The 20,507-nt window shown below is 36.6% G+C and overlaps 1 protein-coding gene across 1 annotated transcript in view; it reads right to left on the reverse strand.

Moving 5' to 3' along the window:
* DOK6 (docking protein 6) overlaps window positions 1–20,507 on the reverse strand; it is a 230,531-nt gene that overhangs the window by 117,255 nt on the left and 92,769 nt on the right. The window contains exon 3 of the mRNA XM_085220706.1: window positions 6,857–6,971. Within this exon, the coding sequence (XP_085076832.1) occupies window positions 6,857–6,971 (115 nt within the window). The remainder of the gene's footprint in view (window positions 1–6,856; window positions 6,972–20,507) is intronic.

A 20,507-nucleotide genomic window follows, 5' to 3' on the forward strand; every position in this document is an offset into this window, starting at 1 on the left:
AATGAATAATCTCAAAGTGGCTGAAAAGGATGGAATTTAATGATGTAGTACCTGTCCTATCAAAGAACATCTCCTGGAGATAGGGTAATTTTTTTTTTAATTGTCTTCCATTTATTAATTATACATACTAGTAGTGTGTGCCAAAAAAATTGCAATAATGTACTTCATTAAATTACCCCAGAAAAATGAGGAACAACAAAAAGCATCTATGATAAATGAATGAAAATCCAAATATTTCTAGTTTATAAAGATTTATACAAAATTGTAAATTTTAAAGTCAGAATAAAGAAATATATTTTTAGGCAAACACAAAATAATTAATAAATAAAAATCATTATTAATGACATGGGAACACTGGTCAAGGAAAAAAAAGAATACATATCCTCAATTTTAATCTTCAAATACAACATTTATAAGCACTGTTCAGACTATATTAAGACTCTATTTAGGAAACTATTCTACACCTTCATGATCCTTGAGTTTCAAATACACAAAACTAACAGTGAAAACCTGATTGTTTTTAAAGGTTATGTAGTTATTTGTATTGATAGTAACACAGCAGGAATGATCACTAGTAGTTCATCTTAAAGTCTCAGTGTATCACTGTGATTTCAATCCCAAACCTTCAGGCTTCTTAGTTGTCAAAGGATACATTATATGAATTGCATCTAACGTTCCACTGACATTTGCCAAACTATTCAAGCATAAGATATAGAACAGAGTTATCTTTGCTTTCACTTGTGAAAACAAGCACAGCACATAATCAGTGATAATTTGGCAACAGTCTCAAAGGTTTTTCAGTTAAAAAATGAACAGAATTTGTGTCCTTTAAAAAAAAAAAAAAACAACAAAAGCAAAGATGTATTTTTTAAAGAAGAGAAAGCAAAAGAAGAAAATGGTGAAAATAAGAAATTTTTTTTTTTACAGTTAAAGCAAGACTTATCACAGTTACTCTATACTCAGGAAAGTGTAAGAATACAAAAGAAAGAACTATTTATTTTATGAATGTATAAAAGAGCTTTATCAAGGTAACAATTATTATAATAAGACATTTAAGAAATTAAAATGGTGAATTCTACTGAAGGAAAGGCATGAATATTATTAGCAGTTAGGTTAGGTCAATATACTGTGTTGATACACAAGGTATATCTTTATGCTATGTTGAATTGTCATAGAAGTTTCAAATGGGCAACACTGACATTATTCAATACCACAGTTCTATTTTCCCCCGGACTTGTATAGTGGAAATTTTAAGAAAATGTTGAAATATAGCCTCCTAAAAATAATGAAGTTGTTGGCTGTAATGACTCTTCAAACTGCAGTTCATGTAGTCCTGAGAACCTCTTCAGTTCACCTACTTTGTAGAATATGGCATTGTACTGAGGAGAAACCAGGCTGTATCTAAGGGGCTGTCTGCATTTGTTCCTCATTTTGAGTTCTAAGATTTTTCTGTGACTATGGTTTTGCCACTTTCTGTTGCTTGTATCACATCTCACTCTCTACTCAAAAAAATCACTGAAATCACATTTAGCCCTAATTCATCTTTTTTTCTGAATGCATATCATTGGAAAAAAAAAAAAAAAAAAAAAAAAAGAGCAAACAACCAGTCAACCAAAACTGCACATAAGTATTTTCTATCCATAAGTTTACAAGTTCGTCAATTTTCCTCTGTAGTTGGGAATTTGAAACAAATTTTACACAAGCCTATGCTTCACTAAGCTTAAATGAATGTCCCTTAATATTTTGCTGACATCACTGAAGGAAAAGTCATGCTCTCATGTGGTTCATAACTGACATGGTACAAACCATTCAATTTCTGTGTTAGCAACTACCACAGTAGTACCACAAGCTTCCAGCCTTAATCAGCATTCATGTCCTCTAATTTCATTTTCTTACTGGTCATGCACAGCCAGCACTGCACATTGCATCATATCTACAACTTCAGAGAGGCATCTGGACATTTCACAATGCCTGTCTGACTGCAGATACTTGGGTGACTGCCATATTACAGCCATCAGCTTTGTAGGGAAAAGAGCTTCTCAATAGCTACAGTTCTCTGAGCACAGCTATATCTATACAAAAGACTAACAGCATTCTTACTGGAAAAAAACAACAAAAAAATCACAACATTTTTTTGAAAAAAAAAAAGTATTAGGAAAAGACAGCACTTCAGACACAGTAGCTAGAATGGTTCGACTTTGTTTGATGTTATACTGTCAGAAGCTCAGCACTGGGTAAAAATAGCAGGAAGCATGGCAGGTATGAAAGGATGAAGGCAGTTTTCTACCTGGCAGCAGTGTTCCAGGGTGTACTGGAAGTACTCCTATCCACATGTCCGATTTATTTAAGCATGGGATAAATTATGCAAGAGGAATGAATGAAAAAAAATCAACACATTAAACATTTTAAGAATGTCCTTAAGTGCTAAGAGGACATTACACCTTCAGTCCATATTGCTATGGATATTTGGCTGTCTATTTTTACAAGGGCTGCTCTGAAAGTAATGCCTCCTATTTTGTTATGTTGGCTGCCGATGTCAGAGGCAGATGTCAGTGGTATGGCAGTAAAGGCTGAAGCTTCCCGCCAGTATTCCATTACAGTTTGTTGCCATGCAATTGATGGTAGCAGGGAGGCAGTCTGACAAAACAGTGTCTGACATGGAAGTGTGTATGAAGCAGAGGTGTGCCAATGAATTTTTCCATGCAGAGAAAATGGCATCCACTGACATTCATCAATGCTTGTTGAACATTCATGGAGACCAAGCTGTAGATGTGAAGACAGTGAGGTGGTGGGCGGTGTGTTTCAGCACTGGTGACAGTGACACCTCCGCTGATGCAGATATTTAGGAACATGGCAGGCAGGCTTTTGTTTACCACTGGTGAAAATGAATAGCTAATGGTGTTGACTATCTTGAAAAACAGTGTTTATAGCTGAGAATTTGCTCTATTAAGTAATATTAATTTGCTCTTTGTATCTATTGTAGTTTCCATGAAAATAAATAGGAGGTATTACTTTCAGTGTGACCTATGTATACTCTGTATTTGTTCTTGTGATAAGGTCACTTTTTTTTAATCACTATTTTTCTCCCTGATGTATTTAAAAGACAACAGTAATATATTTTCAGCTTTTGTTATGCTAGTGTAAATAGGCTAGATTTCTCAAAACTGCTTCAGTTCTATTCACAGTATTATATCCTCCCACTTTTAAGCTGCTTAAATGTTTAGCAACACTGAATTTTATCTCATCAAAATGTTAGCAACCTGAGAGCATAGCATTTTCATCTTTCCAAAGCAACTCAGAATTTTATGATTTTGATAACAAGGTTGTTAAGGCTCCCCTAATGACAATAACTTTCACATGACTTTCAAGAAGGCTGAAAATGAAATATCAGCATGTTCTTCACTAAGGTGGCAGCAGTTTCCCATAGTCTGAAGAAGGATTCCCACTGTTTTGAGTTGAATGAGTGATAGACTACATTTCACATTCTTTAACCAGCCATGACTTCTCATTATTTTACTTCCACTGAAACAAATTTAATTGAGATGATTTAAAAACATTTCCTGCTAATCATCACAGTCATAACTCTATGCTACACTGCCAGTCAAAAAGAAATAAAGCAACAGTAAGCAGGTTCCTTCTCTCCCTGAAGAGGAATGATTCTGAAAGACTTGCTACCCTGTGCTTTCAATTGAAACTGTAATATCTGAGATTGGTTTGCTCTTCAAAACTTTCAATAGATCTTCAGAATCAAATAGATCAAATAGATAACAAAAGCATATTGAATATTTCTGTTTTTCTACAGAATATCTTCATTACCAAGTGAAGACTATAAAAAATTAGGCGCTCTTTGGAATGCTATTTTGATGAAATTCTAATGGAAATATGAGGGCTACAGTACACCCAGAGCTCAGGCTTGCCAGCAGCTGCCTTAAAGGCAATAAGCATGCTGAAGGCCCAAAAGCCATAGGAACTTAGTAAAAACACATAGGCTCCCATGGTGCACACCCAGTGGGCTGATATCACAGCTCTCAGTGTTTCGGTTTTTCAAACTGTTCTCTATCTTTAGAGACCTATTTTAGATCAGAATATCATTTTACTGTGCTCAATATCATGATTAAGAAAGCTACACATCAGACAAACATGATTTTCATCCTATACACTTTGTAGGATTCTAGACAATATCGGAAAAGACATCAAATCATACTATCAAAACCAAAATAATATGTGTTATTTTATAACAACCCCAGGTACAAATCTGATAAAAACTATATATTGTTCAGTCCCTACATCAACCTGACTTAGCTTTGAACACCACTTCTTCCTCCTTTCCAAGAAATTACTGACCCTACGCTCAGAAGACCTTCTGAAATGGGATCAGTGCTGCTGTCCTTCCATTTGCCTCTGGAGCCATCTGCTTCTGTATATCTAGAGACTCCAAAGTGCAAAAACATGAAACTTCGAGCTCAAGGTCAAACACCTATGATTTTTAAATAAGATTATTAACTGAACCAAAACCACTTGAGCATGTCATTTCCACTGAAGCTACAGGAGAAAAAAAATAAAAAAAAGAGGTTTTAGTGGAGAAAAGGATTTTGGTGTTAACTGAAGAAATGGAACTGCAGCTGACTAAACAAACCCATTGTGTATATATAAGATGAGAATGTTAAAAGTTTAGGCATTGTCCCATAGGAACCACTGCCATTAAACATTTCTTTACACATCAGAGAAGAAAACCTTTTTAAAATATCAAGCAGCTCTCCAACTATTCCTCAAACTTCAAATAGTTTCATAAAGTAAAGCAAAGTTCTTGATACACTTCAGCAGCATAAAAAACAATAATAGTTCACTGCGGGAAAACACAGATTTGGAATTCTACAGTCAGATTTTAATGAAACAACGCAATGTATCTATCTCATGCAATGAAGGCAAAGAAGTTTGGACTGTTGAGACAAACTGAAGGCACAGAGAAAGACAAACTGGTTTAAAGTCCATCATATCATACAATCATAGAATTGGAAGGTTGGAAAGGACCTATACAGATTATCTTGCCTACTTACTCCACCACAGGCATCGATATCTCACAACATCAGGCTGCCCAGAGACTCATCCAACCTTATCTTAAACACTTTCACAGTTAAGCTTTGTAATCCGTCAATAGCCAATACTTTTATAGCTCCATCTGTATTCTCAGATCAGGTAGCTGCAGGCAGCAATATGATCCTCTGAATCTGTTTCTTTTTCCAGGCTGAACACGCGCAGCTCTCTTAATGTCTCCTCATTGATAATGTGCTCTAGACCTTAGGCAGCGCTCCACTCCCTTTGTTCCTGCATCTCAAAACTCTTACTGTACTGGGAGCCAAAACTGGACAAAGTTGTCTTACAGATGTTGTCTTATAGAATAGAGGAGAAAGAACACCTGGACCTGGTGTCAACTCACTAAAAATACAGTCCAGAACACATTCAGCTTGCTGTCTTTCAGACACATGGCTCCCAGTCTGCAAAGTTGCCTGAGACTATTCCATCCCACAGGCAAGACTATTCATTTGCTCTTGAACTCCACAAGATTTCTGCAGCTCATTTCTCTGGCTGGTCCAGGTCCCTGCAACAGCAGTCCTGACTTCCCAATTTGAGCCACCCCCATTTGGTGTCATCTGCAAACTTACTGAGAGTGCCCCTCATCCCATCATGCAAACTGTGAATCACAAAATCGCAGGGATTGGAAGGAACCTCAAGAGATCATTGAGATCTAGCTTGCACAGGCAGGCATCCAGACATAGAATCATAGAATCTTAAAATGGCATGGGTTGGGAGGGACCTCAAGGACCATCAAGCTTCAAGCCCCCTGCCACATGCAGGGCCACCAAACTCCACATCTACTACTAGACCAGGCTGTCCAGTGCCCCATCCAAGGAGACTACACAACCTTTCTGGGCAACCTGTTCCAGTGCTCTCTCACCCTCACTGTAAAGAAGGAAGACGTTAAATAGTACAGCTGTCAGCACTGACCTCTGAGGGACCCCCTATATAATAGGCACTAGACTGTCTCTCCACAGCTTTTCACAACTCTATACCTGTTTTCATCTGTTTTGTCTTTTTTCTATCCTCTTTACCACTACATGTTCCATTGTTTTTGATGGAGCTACAGAGGAGGTTATTGGAGGCTGTCAGAGGTTGCTAAAATCAAAGTGCATAACAGCCACTTCATCAGTAACAATTTTTATTCATTCTTTAAACTAATTTTTCAAGTGAAATATACTGTAAGATTGTTACATACAAATGCATTTCCAAACAAGAAAACACTGCACTTTAATAATGCAGTGCTCAGTGTCACATCAAAGTCATAGAAATGACCTGTCATTATATACCATGATTCACTCATTCATCATATCATATAGCTGTTTAAAGTGCAGACTGTTTCACATCCAGCTGTTAATTACCTCTTCTCTGCAGTGGCATTATACTTGTTAGGTAGTAAGTGCCTATGGTAAAACCTGGTGGAAAAATGAGTGTGTTTCACATGTTGACTTAAGTCAACAATATTCCATAGGTGTTATTTACTCATATTTACAAGTTTAACTGCAAAACTCTAGCTTTTATACCATCTTGCTCCAGGCACAGATGAATAATCGAGAAAAGAGCTCTAAAGTACCTCAAATATCTCTCAAAGTATATTACAAAAGAAAACAAAACAAAACAAAAAAAAACAAAAAGACACCTACATCTAGACCCCAAAGTTCTTGTTTACACCAAATTCCTTTAAACTTAAGATTTTTCTCTTTTGTTTTAATTCATCTGAGTAAGACTTTGATGTACCGCTTGATTACTTCAAGCTAGAGATGCAGTACCAGTTGCTTACCTGACTCACACGCAAATGTCTTTGACGTCTCATCATGAAAGATAATTGCCACTGCATGCTTCTTTGTCTCTCGAGGCAATCTAGTTATGTTTTTGATATTGTGCAGCTCAGTTACCTAAAAATGAAGAAAAATAACTTGCATAAATAATACAAATAAAAACGCTACCCATAAGCACTCAATTTTTGCTACAATCTATTTTTTTTTTCTCTCAAAGGCTGGCTATATTTGTATGTTTTCACTGACAAAAACATATAAATTAGTTAAAATCTAAAGTTATAAATAATTTGATAACATTTAATAAATAAAAAGATGAAAGGTCTAGTTCTTCTCTAATGAACCACTGCTTGTAATAATTACATTTTCAAAGATACTGGAACTCTTGTTATTCCTCTATAACTTTTTTTTTAAAAAAAATTCTATATTCATACAACTTTGTTCTGTTTAATCTACAATAAAAATATATCTAATGTAGAAACAGCAGTGTCTTATTAGTTAAGGAAAGCAAATCAATGATTGTGCCAATCAGTAACACTATACTTATGTGGTGAAGTCTTTGTCTCTCTTTAAAGTGTAATCATAATCCTCATAAGAACTCACAATTTTATTTTCCAAATAATAGAAAAGCTTATCAATAAAAAAAAAATCTTACAGCAAATTTACAGAATAAACAATCCATTTCCAGCTTGCTTTGATGCAAGTACATGACTAGAATTAACAATAATAAAATAATATGATTTTATTACAGAGTTGGTAACACAGCCTATATCATGATGCTTAACACTTGTTATAAAATGTTCTTGGTTACTTCTACCACTCAGTAAATCTTATCTGTTTATCTATTAGTCAAGTTTTTCATCCAGGCAGGACATACACCTCAGGCAAAATTAATTTCTTTAAAATGTCATCAATACAAGTTTGGTCATCTATGGATAGGGAAAAAAAATAGACTGAAAGTAGGTATTTTTTTACTTTCCATTCTTATGGTCTGTGTGCAGCTCTGACATTCCTGTTAAGATTCCTGCTGAGGAAAAAAGTTCTTTTATGAGATATAATCTTTATACACTGCTTTAAGAAAAAAAAAAAAAAAAACAAAAAACATGTTAGAGTAAAGATTTCTAAGACTTGAGAGCAAACAGAGCAATCAAGAAGGAATGGAAAGAAACTGAGACAAAGCATGAAGTAGACTGTACAGGTGCTGATGACATACTCAAGACCTTGACTTCAGCAAAACTCACTCTAGTTAGCCTCTGCTGCACGAGTTGGGTCTAAAATGGCTCCAGATATGGTCTTATAAGTACAGCACATATACAGATAAACACTGCCTGTACTGGCAGTAGTGCTCCTGTTCATACAGCCCAGCAAACTGCTGGTCACCTTTGCTATTTGAGGCTAAGCCCACTGCTCCCCTCCCACCCCCCCCGCTCTTCCTGCAGGGCTGCTCGCAGTCTGTACATCCCCATCCTGCCATTAGAGGGGCTCCTCCATTCCACAGACAGCACTTGGTCCAGTCATTAGGTCCCTGTTGGCCTATTCCTGCAGCCCACTCAGGTCTCTGACTTTGGGCATATCAACACAACTTGGTATCATCTGCACAAGGGTTAAATGAGTGCATCCTCTGTTATCTCCTCCAGTTTCTTGACGACAGTGTTACCCAAGAGATGTCCCAGAACATACTTTGAAGACAGTAGCAGTCTTACACTTATTATTGACTTCTTGGTGGAGAACAAACCATTAACTATGACATTCTGAGTCTAACAACTTGACCAGCTTTTTGCAATATAGACATACATCTACTCACTCAGTCAGATTATAATGTCTCAACTTGGATACAAGAACATAGAAGGGGACAATGTCAAAAATTTTGCTAAATTTGAGGTACCCAATGACAAACACTGCTCTCTCTTCATTCCCAAATCTGGTGATTTCATCATAGATGACTATCAGATTGGTCAGGTATCATGTACCTTTGGTAAACTCATACCATATCCCAATACTGTCTTCTCCTTTACATGCTCAGAAATCTTTTTTAAAAGAACAGTCTCCATAGTTCTTCCCATATTCTAAGATGAGATTTCAGACCTGTAGTTTGCCCAGGGTGATCTTCAGACTTCATATATATACACATATAATGCAAATAAATAAATAAATAATATATGTATATATAATATAAATATATATATATTTAAGGAGTGAGACATCTGCATTGCCAATGGGTTCTTAATCCTGTTCAATTTTAATTTCAGCCATGCATTTTCTAGGCTTTGCAAAAATCTATTTGTTTCTCTATTTTTTGCTTAGGGGACAAGAAAGGATCTGACAAATGCAAATATCATTGTTCCATTCAGAGAAAGTGCATAACTGTGCACAATATTGTAGGAAATTCTTAAATCTTGTTATGCTAAAAAGGGGAAATGTTATTTTCTGGAATTGCAGGGAAAGGAAACATTAATGTTATTAATATTGACAACGGGACATAATAAGTCTTCTTTCAATCTCTCTCAGACAGTGGAGACCTATTATTTTCTTTATAATTTAAGTGTTAAAAGATTTCAAATGCCCTCTTCTTAGAAGTATTCAAGGCCAGGCTGGATAGGACTTCAAGAAACCTGGTCCAAAGGGGCATGTCCTTGCCTATAGCAAGGGGCGTTGGAACTAGATGATCTTAGAGGTCCCTTCCAACCCAAACCATTCTATGATTCTATTACAGAAAGATCCTGCAGTTTTGGTAAGTTTAATAACAGATTCAAAAAACTTACGTTACTAATACCCAATTCCATCATCTAAAAGTTTCCTTCAGACATTTATATATGTTGCTTAGATCCATCCCTCAGTCTTCTCCATGCTGAACAATCCCAGCTCTCTCAGTCTCTCCTCATATGACCAATGCTCCAGTTCCTTCATCGTCTTTCTTACCCTTCATTGGATCTATCCAGAAGCTCCTTGTTTCTCACATACTGGAAAATCCAAAATTGTACATAGCCTTCCAGGTGTGACCTCATCAGTTCTGATTTGATGAAGAGGATCACCTCTTTTGACCTGCTGGTAATACTTCGCCTAATGCATCCCATGATATTGTTAGCATTCTTTGTGGCAAGGGCACATCATTAGTTGATGTATATCAACCTGTATACGAGTAATTGTTCCAGTTATATCTGTTGGACCAGGCAACAGATTGACCAGAAAAAGAAAGAAAAAAAAAAGGGCAGTTAATAATATCAGCTCATATTGCTGAGATAACAAAAAATGAGGTCATGCTAAGTTATATAAACCCTAGTATTTCTATTGAACATGTAACTTTTAATATCAAGTGGAGGTATGAATCTTTGTTCCTATATTCATCTTTTGAAATTATATGCTTCCTCTCATGATCAGAGAAAAAAGACAGAGATGAGCAATTATGCTACGAATGTCTTTCCTCCCACCTTCTAGAGAGAACTGAAGCTGAACAAATTCTGAATTCTGGGTTTAATGTTAAAGAAGCATGAGTCATTTTTCTAACTACTGAATGTTTGCAATTAAAATTTGTATTATTTTGTATGAATGAAAAACAAACTTTATTCTGGCAACCAGACTGCTTTATCTTAGTGATTTTTAAAAGTTCTAATTTTTTAATATATTTTTTAAACATTTCTTAAAGAGAAACTGCATCATTTTACATTTGTATCCAAATATCATTGCAAAGAAACAAAATAGCCTTGGTTTCTTTTGAAATAAATTGTGTCTTAGAAAACTTTAAGAAGTTTCAGAGGACTAATCAAACTGAAAATTTATCAAAAAGAAAAAACTCTTCCTTTATGAGCACGCATTATGTAAATTGACATATCATACCAAAATTTGCTCACTGTGCTACTGTAAAATCTTGTTCAAAAAATTCTAATACAGTAAAACACTGCTTCTTTACAATAAAAGTTAGTATTCTGTAATTATATATACCAGCAAAATGAAAATAAGAAAGAAATAATTTAATATGCTTATAACTCCTACTCAGACTTTCCACAAAATGGTGGTATTAAAGTTTGCCTACTTAAAAAAAAAAAAAATAAATGATTAGAGAAAACAACAAATGAAAAACATTGAAAATCAGTTTTTCTATTTCCCATCCCATTCTATCTCCCCAACTCATAGTTATGGGTAAGGTTATATCCCTCTAGAAAAAAGTTAGAATGAAAGAAAACAAATACCATCTCTATTATTATCTGTTCAGTGAGTAATCTTGCACATGGTTTTCTTGTCTATTTTTACCTTTTGTGATTTCTTTCAATAAGCAAAACAGATCTTTTGTATTAATCTATGATTACACAGCTTACAATTTTTTTTACTAATTTTAGTATGTTAACTTAGAGTTTCTTTTCTCCACTAAGCATTAGCACTTTCATTTAGTTAAGTACTCCATATGGTGCTCAGAGTGGTACATATAAGGGACTTACACCAGGCACCAGGCTTTCTTAGTTCTACTCCTCATCAGCAATTTCTGACTAATACGTCCCTCACATAGTATCTCACACGTATGTTTCCTCGGGTTTCTTGACCTTTTCCTGTATCAAACTCCAAAATTATTTTTTTTTTTTTCTAAGATGACAATGAACATTTGCTGAAGAAAATAATACAGTTAACAATTACTTAATGTATATGTAACACAACTTCCTTTGCCAAGCTTTTTGTTCATTTTTCTTCACATACAAAAGTTTTTATTTTCATTCTGGGCAGCTTTTTGTCAGAGTTAGGGAAGAGACCTCTTTTTTACTTCTGGTTAAGACTAAGCAGACGGACACTGAAGAGCTAGAAGGTAGGGAATATTCTAGGATAGGTATAAACAATATCTCATTCCCCTTGTGCAATATTAGGCTAGCCTACCCTTGTAACAGGGTCTCAAGGCTACCCATTTGTCTTATCTTCTCTAACTTGCTTTCTCTCATAGTCCCAAATTAAAATAACCTCTAAGTTTCCATATCAACACAGCTAATCACCAGCATGGCCTCAGGAAGAGAAATGTACTTGATCAGAATAGAAAATACTCTGGTGAGTCTCAGATATTGTTCACCAAAATGCAAAACTTCTTCACAGAAGAACACTGAGGGTTGAACAATAACAAAAACAAGGCTATAGTTAATTTTCTGCTACCATTGCTCATACATCTAGAGGAGTTCAGAATCATTCAAATATTGCTTCAAGATGCACCATCCCGTCCTCATCATTTTTGCTTATTTTTGTCTGCAGATGGCACAAAACTCACATATGCTTTGGTAATAGGATCTCATCTATACTTAAAAAGACAAGAAGAGAAAAACAGTTTATGGCCTCTCTTAGAAAGCAAAAATACTAGTCTCCTTGAAGATTTTCCCACTTCTATTCCCACTTTTATATTTTGTTATAATAATACCCTGAGATGTTCAAAGGAACATGAGGTCACCTTTCTATGTGGAGAACCTAAAGTTGATGCTAATGCCAGTTCGCTGTCATGTCTTACTCCCTGTTGAACTTCCTAAGTGTGGCCAGATGCCAAGGGACTGAGTTACATGAAAAAATAAAGGGTTGGTCTATATTAGCTTACATACATTTCCCAAGAGATTTGGGAAAGATATGAATGAATAAAACATTCTGATAAATTTCAGAAGTCTAACCTTAGTTCTCCTTAGATGAAACAACCATCACCTGCTTTCTGTAAAGTCACGAAGTGGATTACTAGTAAATAGGTCAAATGAAAGGAAATGATTAATGTAAGACAGTCTCCAGTGCCAAGAGTAATAGCCTAAATCTAAGTAGATATACAGATGTGGGCTGATATTTAGAACTGTTACAAGGGAAAGAAAATTTTTGTACAGTAAATCAATAATCAAACTGCACAGCTACGTCTAGCCAGAAGAGGTCAGATAATAGATGGAAAATAAACTTCTGGTCCCTCTAAAAGTGCTTTAGCCCTTACCTGTCTTAATGTGATATTTCAGAACTTTCCCACTCATTTTGAGCTCTGGCTGTAACAGCTCTGCTATACCAAGAACTTATTTTCACTTGAGAAAGAAAGAAATCACATTTTTTTTCTGTTTGAGAGTCTGTTCTATGTTATAGTGACTTTCAGTCTTCTTTTCTTCTAAGTAAATTACAGGAAAGAATTACAAGAACACATTTTCACTACTTTAGCAAAATATTTGATATCACAATATGACTTAACAGTCTCTGTCAATGCAACTTAAATAAGGTACCTAGCCTATAAAACATGTTTTATTAATACTATTATTTTGTTGGGTTTCTGTTTGTTTGTTTTCTGTCACCTTAATTATCTTATTAAATGTGAAAGGCTATTAAATTGTGAAATACATTTAATTTAAATAATGACTCAGACTAATGGATTTGTTCCTTCTTGTCAGTGTAATTCCACAATTTACTGATTGTTTTCCTTGGAACCACATTAAGTACTTCTCAAAAAGGATGGCTTTTAGAAACAATTCAATCCACTTTCTCTTGAATTCATCACTGACCGGACATTTGTTATACTAAAATCTGCTCAGTTTAGAGAGCTGAACAGAGAAGAGAACATTATTACTGTGGGCTAATCTAGAACCTGCACTATCTATTTTTGTGTTACATAGACATGTGAAGACAACACGTATACTAAGTTTCCAGTGCTCAATTTGAACATTTAAATAGGTTGCATAAATCTTTTGCAGTTATAGAAATATTACTTCCAAATAGGATATTACATTTATATTACTACAAAAAATAAAAAAATAAAAATACAATTCCACAATAAATAGAAAAGGAGGTCCAAAAGAGATGAAAAACACAAAAATCAGCCATAAAATCTCAACTGCTTTATTCTGCGATATACCCTGTTTGAATTCTCCCAAACATATACCTCCCAGACAAAATGGAGAGGGAAATGATTCTGAGATTCCATCTATTTAATATTATTTCCTTTGTGCAGAGTCCTGGAAATTGCTTGGACATACGAAAAGGTCTGAATTTACATAAATGGATTTCTGTTTTGCATTGTACAATACATCCCTGTCACTTAATTTCTATCTAGCAAGAATAGAAACAGAAAAGAGCGCAACAAAATGGAATTGTTCATCTTTTTATTTTTTACTAATGGCCCACATACCACCATCTGTTGTGTAAAACCAAGTAAGCAGTAACGCAACAGAGCAAAAGCCAACACAATGAGAAAGAGTAGGGACTCTAGGAGAGCAATGCCCAGGCAGTTGAGAACTATCTCAAACCAAAAACAATAAGAAACATATGAAGCAAGTGCTATGTTAACTACCGTAATTATAGGAAGAAAAAAGGGAAAGGAACCATCAATATCCTGAAGTCACACTTAATGTTGCTCTCATTCTGCCAAAGGAGAAAAGGCCCACTGTAGATGGATGGAATACAAAGAAGAATAGCTCAAACAAAGCATTTGTGAATGTGGTAGGAGCTGTGTGTCCTCTAACACGGTTAAACTCAGTTGCCACAAAGTAGAAATCCTGCTACAGTCCGAGACAGAGCTGGATGTGGTTTTGTCTTCCTGAAAATAAAAAAGCCTCTGGGATCGCAGAACTGGGACCCCAGTACAATCATGCATGCATGGCAGATGGGAAAGAAACAATGTGCATAAAATGAGACACAGAGTTTGGGCTGGATGTGCAATGGTTTCCTCTTGAGGACAGCCCAACAGCAGGTCAGGAACCCTGAAGAGGCTGTACAGTTTCCAATTTTGGAGGATTTTATGATAAAAGAACAAAGCCCTGAAGGCCAGTTTTCAGAGCTGGTCCCACTAAGAGCAGAAGATTGGAATAGAGACCTAGAAGCCTAAGAAAGGGATGCTAACAGATCTGCCAGGCTTTTCAGAACTAAACCTATGGGTTTAGGTAAACCTATACGGCAATAAACATTCAGAGCATGTAAGATGAAACACATATTCCTGATTTTGGTACAGTTTATTCTGCATAAGAGCAGCACATGACAATCAAGAAGAGCAACATAATGCAAATTTCCCAATTATCCTCCCAAATGTCACCTGCAATAAACAAGAGAGATGTGAACATTAAACTTCCTGCTAGTTCTAGGTGTGCAAAGAGTAGCATTGAGCTTATATCTCAAAAACAAAATAGGGCATTTAGTTAAAGTACTTTAATTACCCAAGTAGACTAATAAGACAATATCTCACAATGAACATACAAGTGAATTAGATCATTATATGAATGTTAATAGCCTTTTGAGGCTATTAAAATATACTGGGCAGTTAGAACCTGTTTCCATTTCTCTAAGTTTTCATTTTTAACACTCTCAATGTATCCATTTGTGTCCATACCTTTTCTATTTTCAGCTCAAAGGTGCTATTTAGTTAAAAGAAACACGTTACTGCTATTTGAGTAAAGAGAAAAGCAGAAACATTTTTCCAAAACTTCCTTTAAATCTTCCTCTCACTTCAATTAAATTACAGGCTGACCTGAAACAATTCCCACCTTTCTTGTTAGATAAGCTCAATTAAAAATAACTGTTTATTAATATGGAATATATTTCAAAGCAAATCACAAGCAAAGACACATTTGCAAAATGTAACATCACTGAATGCAGTAAGTTCTTACTGCAAATCTCCTAGATATAACCCTACCTACAAGATGTATCACTGCAGTCTATCTCCTGACAAACTGAGACAGAATTGTAGAGAATATAAGCAGCAGTAGGCATTCAATACACATAAATTATTTTGACGGTATCCATGATATATATAATGCCAGTAGCTGAGCCTTCGGTTTATCTCCTCTTTGTGCTGTAAAAGTCCTTAATTTCAGTTGTAGCTCTATGGTGAAGCCTTGGGTCACAATCAGATGGGAAAGATGGGCTTACTTCCATTGTACCACTCACAGGGGATGATAAGCATGGCACCTTACAAGGTTGGGAATCAATTACATGAAAAACTACTTATGAGTTTAAATTAACCTAAATTCAGCATGTGCATGTACACGTGTATGATAAATTAATTTTGAATACCTATTGTGACAATCACATATTTTGAACTCTAATACATTTTTAATAATCATCTACATCAGCTGATGATTTGAATTTCAGATTTCCTTCTGTGAAGAAGTAAAAATTGGATACTTTTGTGTCAATTTTCCTTTCAATTTATGCTACAAAACCTCCCTTACCACGAAATTCAAACCTTAAATGAAACAGTTTGTACTTATAATATTCACTACACTAAATCTCTCTTTACTAAAATAAATTACAGTGAAAAACCTGTCTGCCCTCCCTGGTACACTATAACTTGATGTATGTGTCTTTCTGCTTCCTTTTTCAGCTACTATACAAATATTATGCCTCTTATTTCCACATTAAAACTGTAAATATTCTTCATACAACACATAAGCAGATAATTCACAGTAGTTTTAAGAGAAACTCTTGTAATTTAAAAAAAAAAAAAAATCCTCACTTAGCATTGTTTGCCAGTGCTAGCAAACAGCTTGCTAGATAATTACATCTTTGACATTCTTAATTAACTTTATACAGTTCTACACTCTCCACTTGAATAATGAAAAAGATATAAAGAATATTGAGAAAAAATAATAAATGCAGACTCAAGTGCTGAAGGTTAGGAAAAGAACACAAATATTACATTGACTATCAGTCCCACTGGCCTAGTCTACCATTTTTGTGATGTTTCTACAGCAGTGAGCCACAATAGGTCTCATCTACAACATTCCTAAGTTGTGTGTTAACAGAAAATAAATACCCATACATTTACTGGCACCTCATATAATTAAGACAACATGGTACATACTGTCCTCATTGTATGATTCTATTTGATCTTTCATAACTATTTTTTAACTTGGAATAAATCACAGAATGACAGAGGGGGACAGGGCCCTCTGGATGTCATTTGGTTCAACTTCTGCTCAAGAAGGGACATACAGAACAGTGCCCAGGTCCATGATCAGGTGGCTTCTGAAGATCTCCAAGGAAGAGACCCCACAGCCTCTGAGCAACCTTTGCCAGTGCTCCACCACCTACAGAAGTGTTGCCTGGTGTTCAGAGGGAACTTCCTATGTTCCAGGCTGCCTCCAGTACCTCTTGTCCTGGCACTGGGAACCACTGAAAAGAGCTTGGCTCCACCTTTTTTTCATATCTGCACTTAAAGGCTTTATATATATCTTCCGATCCTCATGATTTCATACAATTTTCCTGACTTAATGTTACAGAGATAACCGTCTTTCTCTGTCTTCCCTCAGGGTTTTTCCATAATGGTCATCACACAAGTACACACAGATGGTTTCACAAATATTAATTTCCTTTCACACTTTCCACAGTTCTGAGAGGCGAAGATTACACTGACAGGAAAGGAACAGAGAAACTGTAAGGTAAAAAACAAATGAAAGTCAAAAATACGTCCTTTCAACATTCTGTTGAGATACTAGGACTCCACACTTAGATTCAAAAGGTGATCTTAGTGTGATTCTCCACAGCAGCACCCAGCTATTTTAAAACCTAGCTCAATCATTTTTTTCTGATCTCTCTGCAAGATGCAGCAGAATATCCTTCAAGGATCTCACTTCCAATCTTTCTTCTCAGAAGCACCTTTCTACCAGAGTCATCTGTGTACCTGGTACATAACATAAGGTCTTCTTACTTCAGTATTTGCCACTCCTGAGATACACCTGAGAAGCGTAGCCAGTTTGCATGGTGAAACAAATAAGGCAGTGTTATGAAAGGAAGTTGTGGAAACATGGGATTATGCCTCCTCTACTGCATAACAAGTTAAAAGGCAAGAGGAAACGTCCTCAAGTTGTGTCAAGGCAGGTGCAGGCTGAAGACTAGGACAAATTTATTCTCCAAAAGAGTGCTGGTCATGTGCTGGAATGTGCTGCCCAGGGAGACGGTTGAGTCACGCCCATGGAAGTATTCAAGAAATGTGTAGATGTGGTACTAACAGCTGATTTAGTGGGAAAATATTGGTGGTAGGAAGATACGTAAACTAGGTAATCTTGGAGATCTTTTCCAACCGTGCTGATTTTATGATTAGAGATAAATTTGTTCTGGTGCAAAAAATCTGAACAAAATACCTTGCTTTCTCTTCACAAGCATCCATCATGCTGCACTCTGTCCCAGAAACAGCTGAGCTGCAGAGACAAACTATGCAGACAACACCAAATCGGGAAGGAGTGTCACTCTGCTGGTGGGTAGAAAGGCGTTACAGAGGGACCTGGATAGACTGGATTGATGGGCCAAGTTAAGTTTCAATAGGGCCAAGTGTTAGGTCCTGCATTTTGGTCACAGCAACCTCAGGCAACCCTAGGGCTTAGGGAGGAATGGCTGGAAAGCTGCCTGATGGAAAGAGACCTTGGTGTACTGATGGACAGTTGGCTGAATATGAGCCAGCAGTGTGCCTAGGTGGCCAAGAAGGCCAATGGCATCTTGATTTGTATAAGGAATGGTGTATTGAGCAGGACTAGGGAAGTAATCCTGCACCTGTACTCAGCATTGGTGAAGCCTCACCTCGAGTATTGTGTTCAGTTTTGGGCACCTCAGTACAGAAAGGACATTGAGCTGCAGATGTGGTGCTCAGGGACATGATTTAGCAGAAGGGTGTTAGAGTTAGGGTAGTTTGGTTAGGTTGTGGTGGGACTTAATAATCTTTAAGGTCTTTTCCAACCTGAGCAATTCTATGATTCTATGCACGTATCCTTTGCCTTCTTGTTTCCCTTCCTCTCATGCTCCTATTTTCACTTTTGTATCAGTCTCAGTGTTTGTGTAAAATCTCAACTTTTCTTTGACCAGCCAGCTTTCCCTCTACTGGAAACATTCCTTGATTTTTCCTCCAGATATCTAGTTGATAGGGTGCTGGTGCTTCCACAAGAGCGCTAGTGCATTTATTCTTTTTTTTTTTTTTAAACCACTTCCCAATATTTGTTTTATTTCTTCTCTTAATCTTTAATGTAACAGTTTTCCTTTCCATGCTACCTAGGTACAAGAGGATATACAATAGAGAATAGCTCCATGATCTCATCTCAAATACCTGACCCCACATTGGTATACAGAAATGACAAGTACTTGTTAGAGCCAATGTCAGGCTTTAGCCCTGAAAGAACTAGAGGAAACCTATTTCATTATTCAAGAGAAAATTATCTGAATTTTCATCATACATAAAGCTTTACAGATGACATCAGACATTTTAGCTGTTGATGTCAGAAGCATTTGTAATTAAAATGCACAAAATACTGGTTTGCCAAGCTTTGCCAAAACATGGCTAGATTTTTATAGAAAAAAGAACAGTATAGAATCATAGAATACTTAGAATTGGAAGGGAGCTTTAATCTATTCTAACTCTCCTGCAATAAATAGGGACATGCACAGCTAGATCAAGTTGCCCAGGGCCTGATCCAGCCGAGCCTTGAGAATCCCTGGGGATAGAGCATCCATCACACCTCTGGGCAACTTGTTCCAGTCTCATCACCTTCACTGTAAAAGACTTTTAGACTTCCTTATATCTAACCTAAATCTACCCTCTCTAAGTCTGTAGCCATTTTCCCTTGCTCTATACAACAGATCATGATAAAGAGTCTGTCCCCTTCTTTCCTATATCTCCCCTCTAAAATACTGCAAAGTCATTATCAGGTTACCTCAAAGCCTTCTCTTCTCCAGGCTGAGTAGCCCCAGCTCTCTCAGCCTGTCCTTGTAGAAGAGGAGTTTCATCTCTTGGATCACATTTGTGGCCCTCCTCTGGAAGTGCTCCAGCAGGTCTATGGCTCTCCTGTACTGAGGACTCCACATCTGGGCACACTACTCCAGGTGAGACCTCACCAGAGCAGAGGGGCAGGATTACCTCCCTCCACCTGCCGGCCATGCTTCTTTTAATGCAGCCCAGGATGCAGTTGGCTTTCTGGGCTGCAAGGCCACATTGCTGGCTCATGTCCAGCTTCCCACACACCAGTACCCTAAAGTACTTTTAAGTAGGGCTGTACTCAAGAGGTTACTGAAATGCAATAAGGAGAGAACAGGACCAGTCTGACACAATACAAGCAGCAGAGAGATATATCAATAGCTCATAGCCACTTGGATGACATATACTTCACACTTTACATCTGGTCCAATCCTGAAAATGAGGCCTTAGCTTAGGTTACACAGGACTCTACAAAACTAGTTCTTTAGTTTTTCCAGTGAGTAAATACTGATTTTTCTGGTCAGCCTTGTCTGAAGTTTAGTTGTTCCTGTGACTCATTTTTTTTCTTCCTTATATTCAGACAATTTCCCCTGGAGCAAGCTCTATTCATTGCCTCTTGCCCTGTACCTCTTTGTGGAGCCTCTTCTGCTGTTTCACTTACTAGGTTCCAAGTACACAACCTCACATCTACCTCTGCTGAGGTTGTGGAGCCTACATCCCAGAAGATACCTAACACCCAACTGCACGTTGACATGAACATCATGATCTGACTGATGGTTCCTGAGCAGTAATATGAACTAGATGGACTCTAGAGGTCCCTTTCAACCTGAATTTTTCCGAGGGGGCAATGACATTTTGGAAATAATATATTATAAAATTCATGGGTTTTTTACCCTGCTGGACTATTTGCGCGTGCCCCTTACATGCCCCCTCTCTGTGCAGTAATATTTTTACAGTAAAAAGTTCAGTTTTCTAGCTCGTTTTAATGCTTAATACAACAGGAATAC

The sequence above is a fragment of the Meleagris gallopavo genome, chromosome 3, assembly GCF_905368555.1.
Source record: "Meleagris gallopavo chromosome 3, MGAL_WU_HG_1.1, whole genome shotgun sequence".
Lineage (NCBI taxonomy): Eukaryota > Metazoa > Chordata > Aves > Galliformes > Phasianidae > Meleagris > Meleagris gallopavo.